Source organism: Ranitomeya imitator, chromosome 6 (genome assembly GCF_032444005.1).
Source record: "Ranitomeya imitator isolate aRanImi1 chromosome 6, aRanImi1.pri, whole genome shotgun sequence".
In the NCBI taxonomy this organism is placed as follows: domain Eukaryota; kingdom Metazoa; phylum Chordata; class Amphibia; order Anura; family Dendrobatidae; genus Ranitomeya; species Ranitomeya imitator.
Genome location: NC_091287.1, coordinates 68,385,349 through 68,398,110, shown reverse-complemented (window position 1 = coordinate 68,398,110; position 12,762 = coordinate 68,385,349). Strand labels below are relative to the sequence as shown.

At 40.3% G+C, this 12,762-nt stretch overlaps 1 protein-coding gene across 3 annotated transcripts in view; it reads left to right on the top strand.

The window, feature by feature from the left end:
• Nucleotides 1–12,762, top strand: part of DPP6 (dipeptidyl peptidase like 6) — a 1,887,605-nt gene that overhangs the window by 1,621,119 nt on the left and 253,724 nt on the right. For all 3 annotated transcript variants that reach the window (XM_069729746.1, XM_069729744.1, XM_069729745.1), the window contains exon 5: nt 10,312–10,386. In XM_069729746.1, coding sequence (XP_069585847.1) covers nt 10,312–10,386 — 75 coding nt within the window. The remainder of the gene's footprint in view (nt 1–10,311; nt 10,387–12,762) is intronic.

Sequence of the window (12,762 nt, the reverse complement as noted above, 5' to 3'; positions counted from 1 at the left end):
AGTTCATTGCTATATAAGCCTAAAACACTTATTCAAAATTTTAGGCTGTGTGCAGACGTTGCAGATTTGGTGTGTTTCCGTCGCATTTTTTCTGTGCAGATTTGTGACAAAATCTGAAGAAAAACTTTATGCCAGCAAAGTGAATGAAAAACCTGAAGTGTCATGCACACGTTGAGTATTTTTGACTTGCAGATTTGGTGCACAAAATAATCTGCAGCATGTGAATTCTCTACGCATTTGTGCCCTGTGTTTTTCACCAGTGACTTCACTCACATCAATTAAAAACGTAGGCAAAATAACCGCACCAAAAACTGTGGCAAAAACACACCAAAAACGCGCTTTTTTTGCCAAGAGATGCAGAAATGGTCCAGAAATTTTGCACATACCCTTATTGGTTTTGTATTGCTTACCCATAGACTATTCTATAGTCCAGAGTATATTTTGTTGGTATATAACCTTCAAAAAACTTGGAAAAAAATGTATGGGTATTATATTGCTCACTCATAGATTATTCCGTGGTCTGTAGTTCATTTCCTTGGTATGTAGCCCTCAAAAGTGCATGGCCATTATGAGTCTTAGAGTATCAATACACGACAATTTGAACAGAATGTGTATGAGGCACTCCTTTATGTCTAATACAGGGTGCATCTGAGTCCCTAATTTTTGACAGTTCTTTCTTCCTTCATAAATTAAACGGAAATGTCCTATTTTTTAATTTAAAAAAAAATCAATTTTGGCTTACTAAAATAATAATTTTTTTTTAAATCCTTTTTACATTTTGCATTATATACAGTCATTACACAGGAAAAAATGTTTCTTAACTTTTTTTTCAATGAAAAATGCAATTTCTTGTCGATTTGGAAAGTTTCATTGCAACTCCTTATAGTGGAGTAAAAGTGTGACACTATTGTTCTCAGCAGGGATCTGGGAGTCAGATGCTTCTAGGGGTCTCCCCCTTGCTGTTCTCTTTCCATTCAGCACTTTTTCCATCCATTTCAACCTTTTCACTGCCCCCCAGACCACTTTGTAGGGCCTGCCAGAAAAAATTATTGTCTTTCTCATTGACTTCCATTATACTCATTACTCGAAACAAGCATGCGAGTATTAGGAATTGCTCTGTTCGAGCAACGAGCACCCGAGCATGTTAGTGCTCGCTTATCTCTGGAGTTGAGCTTGATTTTTCAAAACTTCTGCAATTCACCCTAGGCAGGTTTATATCAGTTTCTGGTCCACATCCTGACCGATGGCAACCCATTCTTGCCAAAGCTTTGTGATTCCTAAAATTTGTGTCAATCTCAAGCCTTTTGACCATGACTGTATAGTGTAAATCTTGGTCTCCGATGAAGCTCAGTCCGTGGCTGATCTTCATGGGCAGTCAAGATGGAAGCAATACCGATAGCTGCCACAGAAACCCATCGGAGCCCCATTATTGTGTTGTAGGGTACAATGGGAGCTCAAACTAAATGGTTAATAGCAGCAATTAGCTCTGCTCAGCTCCAACAGCTGCTGTTAAAGACAACTGTGAGCATGGGATGCTTTAACGGACAGCAGACAGAGCAAGGGTAAAAATGAACTTTACTATAACAGGGATATACTCCACGTAGGGAGAAGGAACGGTATGGACAAGAGGTATTAACACTCACGTTGCACTGATGGAGAGAGTACAGGCAAAGGGTATAAGCAATGTTCAACAATAATAAACTTATCAGTCCAACGGCTTCAGAATGAGGAGCCTCGGGTGTGCACAGTGGTGCTGGCTCGGTCCGAGGAAAAAATCGGATCGCAATCAGACTGAAAATATAGTCTTGTGCACGAGCCTTTAGGATAAGCCATCAATATCTGACCGATGGCAGTGTGACATCCACCCTTCCCGCTCTGATCAGCTGTTATTGGAGCTGGTGGAGTCCCGAAGTTCTCGGATTCCCACAGAACACAGCAGCTCTGTCATTTCTATAGTGACCGCGGCTGGGTGCTGCAGATCAATCTACTTTTCAAATGGATTGATCTGCAGTATCCGGCCACAGGTACAATAGTTTTGTCAGAGCTACTGTGTTAACGCAGCATCCAAGAACTTCCAGTTGCCAACGCAAATGACAGCTAATCGGCAGGGGTGCCGGAAGTCACACCTTCACCGGTAAAATATTAATGGCCTATCCTTGGGATAGACCAACAATAAAAATAGTTAAAAAAAAAAAAGTAAAGTAAAAATAGTAATGGCCAAACCCTTTAAATCAAACTGTTCATTTTCATATAATTTTATTGTTCATATATATGTTTTTGGCTTTTAACTTTTTACTTTACTTTCATTCCTGTAACAATGTCACATCCCAAACTCACTGCGTTATCTTATCTGACATCCCAATGTGCCTTTTCTTCATGCATTTATCTTTCTACAGCGAGCAGTTTATTTTCTGTCGCCCTGGGACTTGGAATCACTTGTACACTAGACTTAACTCTACCTACAGAGCAATTTTTGTAGTAGAAAAAAACAAAAACTTTTTAGTAATGAAAAAGACAAGACCGTAAAGCAAACAATGAGTCTATGAGGGGAAAAAATGTAGAAGAAATACTAATAAAAGTTGCAGGAGGGCCTGCGCCTGCCAATAAAGTAAAATCATCCGAAGATAGAAAAGTGCTTCAATAAATCATAGCATGCGTAATGTATTAATGCCTGGTTGATGTGTTCTGTGGAGAAAGACTCCTTCATCAAAGCCAGGTGGTCAAGATGGATAAATCATTGCATTAAATCTGATTTCCATTCTATGATACTGAGACGTCTTTATTCAGCACTGGGCTGCGGATGTCTCTGAGCAATTTTGTATGAATGCACATTGGTGATGATGAAGTTTTGATATTTTAATTCCGCCTTAAATAATCAAAATGTTCTTCTCCAGTGTTATTCTGATGGAACATTCCAGTTCTTCTGGGTTTTCAATCTCTATGATAATATTATCATACAGTACGATAACTATATATAATCCTTTAATGACCGGGCGAATGTTCACTTTTGCGCTTTTCTTCTCCTTCTTGCAAGAGTCATCAATTTTTTTTTTGTTATGTTGATTTAGCCGTATGAGGGCTTGTTTTTCTACAGAATGAGTTGTAGTTATGCATGAAATCATTCATGTTACCATTTAATGTATTGGAAAAAAAATTTAAATGCGGCAAAATTGCAAAATGCATAGTAGAAATGTTGCTTTGTAGCGCTTGGGTCCTTGAATCATATCCCAAGGACAATATCTACAAGGAGTTTGTATGTTCTCCCAGTGTTTGCGTGAGTTTCTCAAAGAGATTTTATATTGTAAAATAAAAAAAAACACAAGATCAAATCACCCAACAATTAAAAAAAAAATGCACATATTTGGGTATCTCTCCCAAAAATAAGCCTTCACATAGCTCTACATGCCAAAAATTGAAAGTGTTATATGGGTTGTGGAAAATGGTGACACAAGCAAAGGTTTTTTGTTGATTTTACAAAGTTTAGATTTTTTTTCACCACTTAAATAAAAATCCATACATGTTTGGTATTTGCGTACTCATAGTGTCCTGGAGAATCATATTGCCAAGTCAGTTTTACCGTATTCTGAACATGGTAAATGAAAAAAAAAATTGTGAAATTGCAATTTCAACGCACTTTCTGAAAAAGCGGGTTCCTATATATAACTAAAATATAACTTTTATTCTTTACCAATTAAAAAAGTGCAAACATATAGTGCTAATGAAAGTGCAAAGTGCATACGGACCACATAAAGACACATATAAAAACGCATAAGCGTTTAACCGCACACCAAGATAGAATCTAGTATAGGGGTAAATCCACTAGTATCTTGAACATAACTTGGTCATAAACTGTGAATCCGTAACCTCTAGATCTCACTGCTCTAGACCAGAGCTATATTAATGTGGCGGGGTATTATCCCAACAGGCTATGTATCTACTTCAAGCCTTACGGTATCTGCTGCTGCAGTGTAAACAAAACCCCTACACGGCGGTATATTTGAAATTGCTCAAAGCATCCGCAGTGATCCTATAAACATACCAGAGCCCTTAAACTAGAGGCATTACTGGCCTAATATACATAGGGTCACATGCGTAAGTAAACCAGTGATACGCATCTGCCTTCTGCTGGTCACCATCTAGAGACCTGGTGCAGTGCTGAGTTGAAATGGCCCATCACGTCGGTTATTCGACTTGTAACCGCATCATTCTTTCTGGGTCCATTATCCTGTGAGGTGCCTCCCAACGCGTTTCATATAAACAATAATCTTCAGGGGATTGTGTCACCTATACATCTGAGCATAACGCTGTAGCAGTCTAAATCCCGCCCCTTTTATATGTATCTACCCGGCGTCTTGTCGTCTCCCATTTCCGGACGCTGACAGACTCACTTCCGGTGTAGACAAAGAGTATGCACCCTGGAAACAAGGGGAACGCAAGCTGTGTTCCGGATATCTGGACGTCGGCACACACTGCCGTAACGTCACATCCAGTGGGCTGGCATTACTCACATGCCGTCCACTACTCCGTGCGTCCCAGCGCATTACGCTATCTTTAGTACAGGGAAGAGGGAACACCGATCGTTTAACCTCTCCTGCACTCGTATAACATTAGGAAGGGGTGACTCATACCCCCAGAGTCCTCTAAACAGGTATATGCAGCCTTTTACTACCACTCAAAAACTATAGCGATACCGCACCGATCTGAGGTCCTTAAGCAGACAAATAGAGAACAGTCTATATCACCCATCAAAAAGTAAATTACACCTACGTCTAAATGATAATATTGTGGCATAAGCGCACAGAGAACTCCACATAGAAACAGAGATAACAGAAATCCTGCAAGAAATTTTTAAAAAAAAAATATAGATCCAACTTTAAAGGTATATGCAGACACAACGGACCTCCAAAGAAAGAAAGAAAAGGGGTGCAGCTATTCGTGTCCCTAAACAAACCCTCTCTATCCTTACCCCTACCTATCGCGGAGGTTGGCACCCTAAACCTGCGCAGTGGCGCCCCCACTCAACGGCGGCTGCCCCTAATGCTAGGATACCCTAAAAACCCCTGCCTCTAAAGGAAGGAAGAGAAGCCTATATGGTCATTAAGACCATGTGGTGTGATGGTTTGGAGGCGAAAGATCCACCTACTTTCCCTCTGAAGAATATTCCTATCCCAGTCTCCACCTCTCTGGGACTGGTAAACTCTATCGATGCCCATGAATTTTACCATTTTTAAATCGCCTTGGTGGATCCTATTAATGTGATTCGCAACAGGGGTATCTCTTTTATTGATGGTATCACAATGGTGTTCTCCAACTCTTCTCCTAAATTCCCTGCTAGTTTTGCCAATATACTCAAGTCCGCAATCGCAGGTCATTTTGTAGATCACCCCCTTCGTTTTGCAGTTTATAAAATGGTTAACATGGAAAACCTTTCCCGTTAGATTGCTCGTGAATATTTTACCTTGTTGTACGGACTGGCAGAATTTACAATCCCCACATCTAAAACATCCCCTTGTTCTTCCACCTAGCCAGGTGGGTTGTGTTTGAGTCGGGGCAAAGTGGCTATGGACTACCCTGTCTTTTATTGAGCGGCCTTTCCTGAAAGTAATCTGAGGAGTAGGGGTAAGGATGTCTCTGAGGTCATTGTCCATTTGTAATATAGACCAGTGTTTTTTTACGATCTCACGTAGGTCCCCTGCCCCGTTGGTATATTTTGTAATGAGTCTTAAGCTGTTTTCATTTTCTTTCTTAGGGGTGGGGGTCAAGAGCTCCCTTCTTGGTTTCGTGAAGGATGACTTAAACGCTTCACTTAGAACCTTGTTGGGATACCCCCTCTCCACAAAACGCTCCTTTAGGTCCTTTGCCTGTTTTAGATACAGAGTGTTGTCCGAGCAGTTCCTACGAACGCGTAGGTATTGGCCCTTAGGGATTCCTCTCTTTAGTGGTGTCGGATGGTTAGATTCCCACCTCAGTAGAGAGTTTGTAGCCGTTGGTTTTCTAAAGGTGCTCGTTACGAGATGCCCATCCTCACCCCTCTCTATCAGCACATCCAGAAAGGGTAATTTTGACCAATTAGCCTCGGAGGTAAAGTGAAGCCCCAGCTCGTTATGGTTCAGATCCACCACAAAGTTGGTAAAGCTGGCCTCATTCCCCCTCCAAATAACGAAAACGTCATCGATATATCTTAGCCAAAGTATGACATTGTTGTCAGTTGGTGTATTTTCACTGAAGACAATATTCTCCTCCCACCAGCCCAGGAGCAAGTTAGCATACGAGGGGGCACAGGGGCTCCCCATCGCGGTACCCCTGAGCTGGTGGAAGTATTTTCCGTCATACAGGAAATAATTTTTGGTCAGGCAGAATTCAAGGGCTTGTTTAACAAAGAGATTATGTTTAGTATACTGCCATCCTCTCGTGCTCAGGTAGTAGTCCACCGCCGCAATGCCCTTACTGTGTGGAATTGAAGAATACAGTGCTTCAACGTCTATAGAACACAGTAGCATATCCGCATCTAGTTCAATGTTGTCAAGTTTCAAGAGGAGGTCCGTTGTGTCGCGTACATAGGAACTCAAAGAGGTCACAAAGGGTCTCAGAATTTGGTCCACGTACAAACCCAGATTTTGGGTGAGACTCCGAATACCGGACACTATCGGTCTACCTTTCAAAGGGTTAGTACCCTTATGTATCTTTGGTAGGCAGTAAAAGGTAGCCGTTACCGGGTGCATAGGTACCAGGAAGTCTCTCTCATTTGTGTCAATCAGTTTGTTATTGAATGCTTCTGTTATCAATATTTTAAGCTGATTGAGATACAAAGTAATGGGATTTGATTCGAGCCTCTCGTAACCCATTTCTTCCTGAAGTAAGGAGAAACAAAGTGCCTTATATTGGGCCACGTCCATGACCACCACATTCCCCCCCTTATCCGAAGGTTTTATCACCCAATCGTGGTCTTTTTCAAGTTCACACAAAGCATCCATCTCTGTCTTAGTCATATTGTGTGGTGATCTTTTCTGTCTTTTGGACTCCAAATCCCTCAATTCCTGGGTCACTAAGTTCAAAAAGACATCAATGGGGCCTGTATCCCTTGAAAACGGAGGCATGCGCTTACTTTTATTTTTCAAGGTAGTGAATGGTCCCTCTCCCATATCATTCGGGTCTATATCCCTCAGATGAAAAATAAATCTAACGTCCCTGAGAAGATCCTCATCTATGCCCAATTCGGTGCATCGTTTTTTGTCCTCATTCATGAAAAAATTTTTCCATTTTAATTGTCGGACAAATAAATTAAGATCTTTTATGGCTTCAAAACTATTATAGTCTGTTGTAGAAACAAAAGATAGCCCCTTGCTAAGAACCGCCATCTGTGCCTCACTCAGAGGTTTAGAGGATAAATTAATAATATTTTGGCCTATATCGGATTTCTGGGGTTGAATAGAGAGGGTTTGGTTTAGGGACACGAATAGCTGCACCTCTTTTCTTTCTTTCTTTGGAGGTCCGTTGTGTCTGCATATACCTTTAAAGTTGGATCTATATTTTTTTTAAAAATTTTCTTGCAGGATTTCTGTTATCTCTGTTTCTATGTGGAGTTCTCTGTGCGCTTATGCCACAATATTATCATTTAGACGTAGGTGTAATTTACTTTTTGATGGGTGATATAGACTGTTCTCTATTTGTCTGCTTAGGGACCTCAGATCGGTGCGGTATCGCTATAGTTTTTGAGTGGTAGTAAAAGGCTGCATATACCTGTTTAGAGGACTCTGGGGGTATGAGTCACCCCTTCCTAATGTTATACGAGTGCAGGAGAGGTTAAACGATCGGTGTTCCCTCTTCCCTGTACTAAAGATAGCGTAATGCGCTGGGACGCACGGAGTAGTGGGCGGCATGTGAGTAATGCCCGCCCACCGGATGTGCCGTTACGGCAGGGTGTGCCGACGTCCAGATATCCGGAACACAGCTTGCGTTCCCCTTGTTTCCAGGGTGCATACTCTTTGTCTACACCGGAAGTGAGTCTGTCAGCGTCCGGAAATGGGAGACGACAAGACGCCGGGTAGATACATATAAAAGGGGCGGGATTTAGACTGCTACAGCGTTATGCTCAGATGTATAGGTGACACAATCCGCTGAAGATTATTGTTTATATGAAACGCGTTGGGAGGCACCTCACAGGATAATGGACCCAGAAAGAATGATGCGGTTACAAGTCGAATAACCGACGTGATGGGCCATTTCAACTCAGCACTGCACCAGGTCTCTAGATGGTGACCAGCAGAAGGCAGATGAGTATCACTGGTTTACTTACGCATGTGACCCTATGTATATTAGGCCAGTAATGCCTCTAGTTTAAGGGCTCTGGTATGTTTATAGGATCACTGCGGATGCTTTGAGCAATTTCAAATATACCGCCGTGTAGGGGTTTTGTTTACACTGCAGCAGCAGATACCGTAAGGCTTGAAGTAGATACATAGCCTGTTGGGATAATACCCCGCCACATTAATATAGCTCTGGTCTAGAGCAGTGAGATCTAGAGGTTACGGATTCACAGTTTATGACCAAGTTATGTTCAAGATACTAGTGGATTTACCCCTATACTAGATTCTATCTTGGTGTGCGGTTATACGCTTATGCGTTTTTATATGTGTCTTTATGTGGTCCGTATGCACTTTGCACTTTCGTTAGCACTATATGTTTGCACTTTTTTAATTGGTAAAGAATAAAAGTTATATTTTAGTTATATATAGGAACCCGCTTTTTCAGTATTTGGTTTATTCTGGTTCTTTTGGTTTATTTGAGTCTGGCTTTATTCGTTCAACGCACTTTCCAATGCATATCATGATGAAATGAATGATGTCATTCAAAAAGACAATTTGTCCAGCAAAAAACAAGGTCTCATATGGCTATGAGGACGGAAAAATAAAAAAGTTATGGAATAAGTGGAGGAAAATGAAAAAAAAAAAATGCCCGGGGGTGAACATGTCAAAGGGGTATTCTGGTTTAACCCCTTCATAATAAGGTTTATTTTTTGTTTTTGTGCGTTCACAAGAGCTATAACTATTTTAATTTTACATCGATGCAGTCAAAGGACACCTTTCCCTTTTACATTATGTAAATACAGTATATATTTTGGATTAAATCAGTGTTAGTTTTGGACCAACCCTTTAAGAGTCAAACAGGAAGTTGTTACAAAAAAAGCAGTTAGATTAAACAGGGAATGATAGGAAATTTGTAATTTAAAATATATATAATCTAATCGCTTTTCCAATATATTATAATTAAAAATTCCTTACGTTCCCTCTCTAATCTGCTTTTTTTTTACATCAACTTCCTGTTTGATGCCATTTTGTTTGAGAAACCCAGGTGCATGCTGGGATACTCAAATGAGACATCATCAGGCGGTAGAGGCTGCAGTTAATGCCGCAGCTTCTCCCCAACATCGAAATGTAGAGTCATCAGTGATGTCCATTTCTGGGGCTGGGCTAGTCACTGCTCTACTGAGCATGTGTTGGTTCTCAATTCTGACGTATGCTCAGCAGTATCTTGTCACTATGCAATATTATTTTTACACAGTGACAGTGCGCTCCATCGCCAGCTCTGATGAGAAGTGATGAGCCGTAGAAGTGAGCGCACTGTCATTGCACATTCTAAGGAGATAACCTGGTGAGCAGAAAAAGCAGAGACCAGCACTGCCCCTAAACTGCCATCACTTTATAGGAAATTTTTTATACAATTTCCTTCTTGTGCACATTTCTAAAAGGTAAATGGTACAGTCATGTATAGAGTACATACATTGCTAGTGCATTTCCACTGCACAAGAGTATTGAAAACATATTCAATTTTTACCTGCAGATTTTCCTCATTTCATGTTTATAAGGCAGGTCTGAAAATGCAGTAAAATATACATTTACCGCAAGAGACATCGACATGTTGCAGATTTAAAAAACGCACCACAGGTCGGTTTACACAGTGTTAAAAAAAAAGTGGATGGGATTTATAGAAATCTCCGGCCTACTGTACTTTTTTTAACACTTCTATTAAATAGTATTAAGAAATGCCAGAAGAATGCACACCATAGATGTGAATAGGACAAATCCTTTGAGTGTTTTGTGAGCAATTTTATGAGCAGAGCGGCCCAAACAGCACCCAAAAAATATGTAGTGTGAACATACCCAAATAGTGAATGTGAATATGGGTGTATGTAAAGGGTGAGGGTGATAATCAGGCCTGGACTGATAATGATTGGTGATATTGATCCATTGTATAACCTGCACAGTATGGTTAATACAGTGATGTAACCATATATTTTTTATTTATTTCTAGGACACTTTCAAGGTCAGCAAATATGAAGTGTCTCCAGATATGAAGTACGTTCTCCTCGCATTTAATGTCAAACCGGTAAGTAGAAAGAGTGACATGTTGAGTCTGATCTCCTATGAGACCTTTGGAAAATGCACCATTAGTGAAAAGCCCCTTCTTAGTCTATCCTCCCAAGGAATCATCAGATTATTGTATGCAAATGTGAGAACAACGCCATCTAGCAGCCAACAGTGAAAACTGCACAGTCAAATATTTCACATTATGTAATAATAATAATCTTTATTTTTATACAGCGCTAACATATTCCGCAGCGCTTTACAGTTTGCACACGTTATCATCGCTGTTCCTGATGGGGCTCACAATCTGAATTCCCTGTCAGAATTTCTTTGGAATGTTCATTGTATGGACAGGCACAGACAAGCAAAATGCTCGTCCATCAGGTGATCAGCAGCATGTTCAGACCACAAGATTTTCATGAAAAGAGCATTCTTATAATAACCATACACTGTAAATACACCTTTTGGCTATGTACAGGCTGAGGGGTTTTTTTGGCAGTTCCAAAAAGCTCTGAATATAGAGCATAAAATGCTTGAAGGACTCTGCCTATTCACTTCTAGAATAAAAATCACTTTGCTTTTCAAATGTTTTGACTTTTTGAGCATTTTTCTTCTGCTTTAAGTTTTTTTAAAAATGCCCGATGGGAAAAAAAAGTTATTGTCCCATCTTTGAGGCATCTCCTAATGCAAAAAGCTCCAAACTAGGCAATATCGGATCAAAAGGTTGTAAAAAAAAAAAAACATTTCGAGAAAAACTAAATTCTTCCAAAATGTTTGAGGAAATGAAAAACTCTTCCAAAAATTCCCCAACGGTTATGTGCTCGTGGTGTCTTTAAGATGTACCAAGACTGCACCAAAGATTTAAGATGCACCAAGGCGAAAACTCTTCAGGAAAATGCCGGCAGTCATTCTCCTGACACAGCTTTTCAATCCGCTGACAATGTCTTTGCTCTGTGCTTTCAAAAGTATCGAACGGGAAGTTTGCAAACCATAAAGTGGATGATAGAAGTGACATAAGACGGAAAGATGTGCACAGCAATGTTGTTTGGATATTACTGTGCATTAGATTTATTTTATGTGGCTTTTTTTGTGCACTTTTTCACGCAGATTCCAGGTATAATCTGCCTGAAAAAAATGTGCGCAAATACCCAAAGAAAGAAGACTTCCCGAAGCAGTTTCCAATAGAAAACGCCTCCTTCTTTATCTAATCGGTAAAACTCTGTGTGCACATAGCCTTAGTAACACCAGCAACCGGCTGATATTGTAAGAGGAAATGTTGTTCTGATTAATGTTTTCCGTGTAGATGTAACGCATGGAGCCCATTGAAATGGATTTGTGGCCACGGTTATCTCTTCCACGTGCTTTTCCTTTAACGGCTCTCTGCTCCGGCTAAGGGCTCGTGCACATGACCGTTTACATTGGACGAGCGCTGTCCATGGTTTTGACGAACAACACTTGTAGCCATGTTATTCTACGGGGTTGAGCATAAGTCCGATATTCTAATCATAATATTTACTTACACTTCTGAACTAAAGTTCTGAGCTAAACTTATTGAATTGCCAAATGTAATTACTGTAGGATCATTGATGCACAGAGATACTACACATAACAGATCATGGGTTTTGCATAAAGGTGTTATGAGAAGTTGGTAAAGTCAGATATGTCATTGAATAATGGAATAAAACTTTAGTTTTTTTTCCCTTGATATATAAAATGATTTATTGCTTTATGTAGCACATAACTGGAATTGCCCCAAAGTTATTCCAAATCGGCATTAAATAAGTAAAGAACAGGAGCTAAATCTTTTTTTACTGGAGTACAGAACCTGGTTTCTTTTCCCATCAGAGCAATTATTTGTTTTGCACTTTAGTTTTTTCCTCCTCTTCTTCCAACAGCTAAAACTTTTTAGTGTTCTGTCAGCACAGCCATATGAGGACTTATTTTTGGGCGGATAAGTTGTAGCATTAGGCCACATTCACACTAGCAGTATTTGGTCAGTATTTTACATCAGTATTTGTAAGCCAAAACTATTAGGCTGCCTCCAGAAGAAGCTAACGCGAAACGTGCGTCGGGGCAGAGGGACGCCGAGGTACACACACCAGGCCAACTAAAAGGTAATATACCGTACTGCTGTACCACCTTCCATACATTTTACATGTGGGGAGCCTGTGGTTAAGACCGTGGCATGGTTCATCTTTCTCTTACCAAGGGATATGGGCATTTTCATAGGCCCCTATATATTGATAGCTAGAGAATTAACAGCCCATGTATTTAGCATACTTCCACATATGCAGGCTGTCTTCCATTGTGGTCTAGTGGTTCATATATGTATACATGTTCTCATGTTTGGCCTAGCGTTTTGTATGTACCCATGGCAATATAGTCTCTCCTTTTGAGG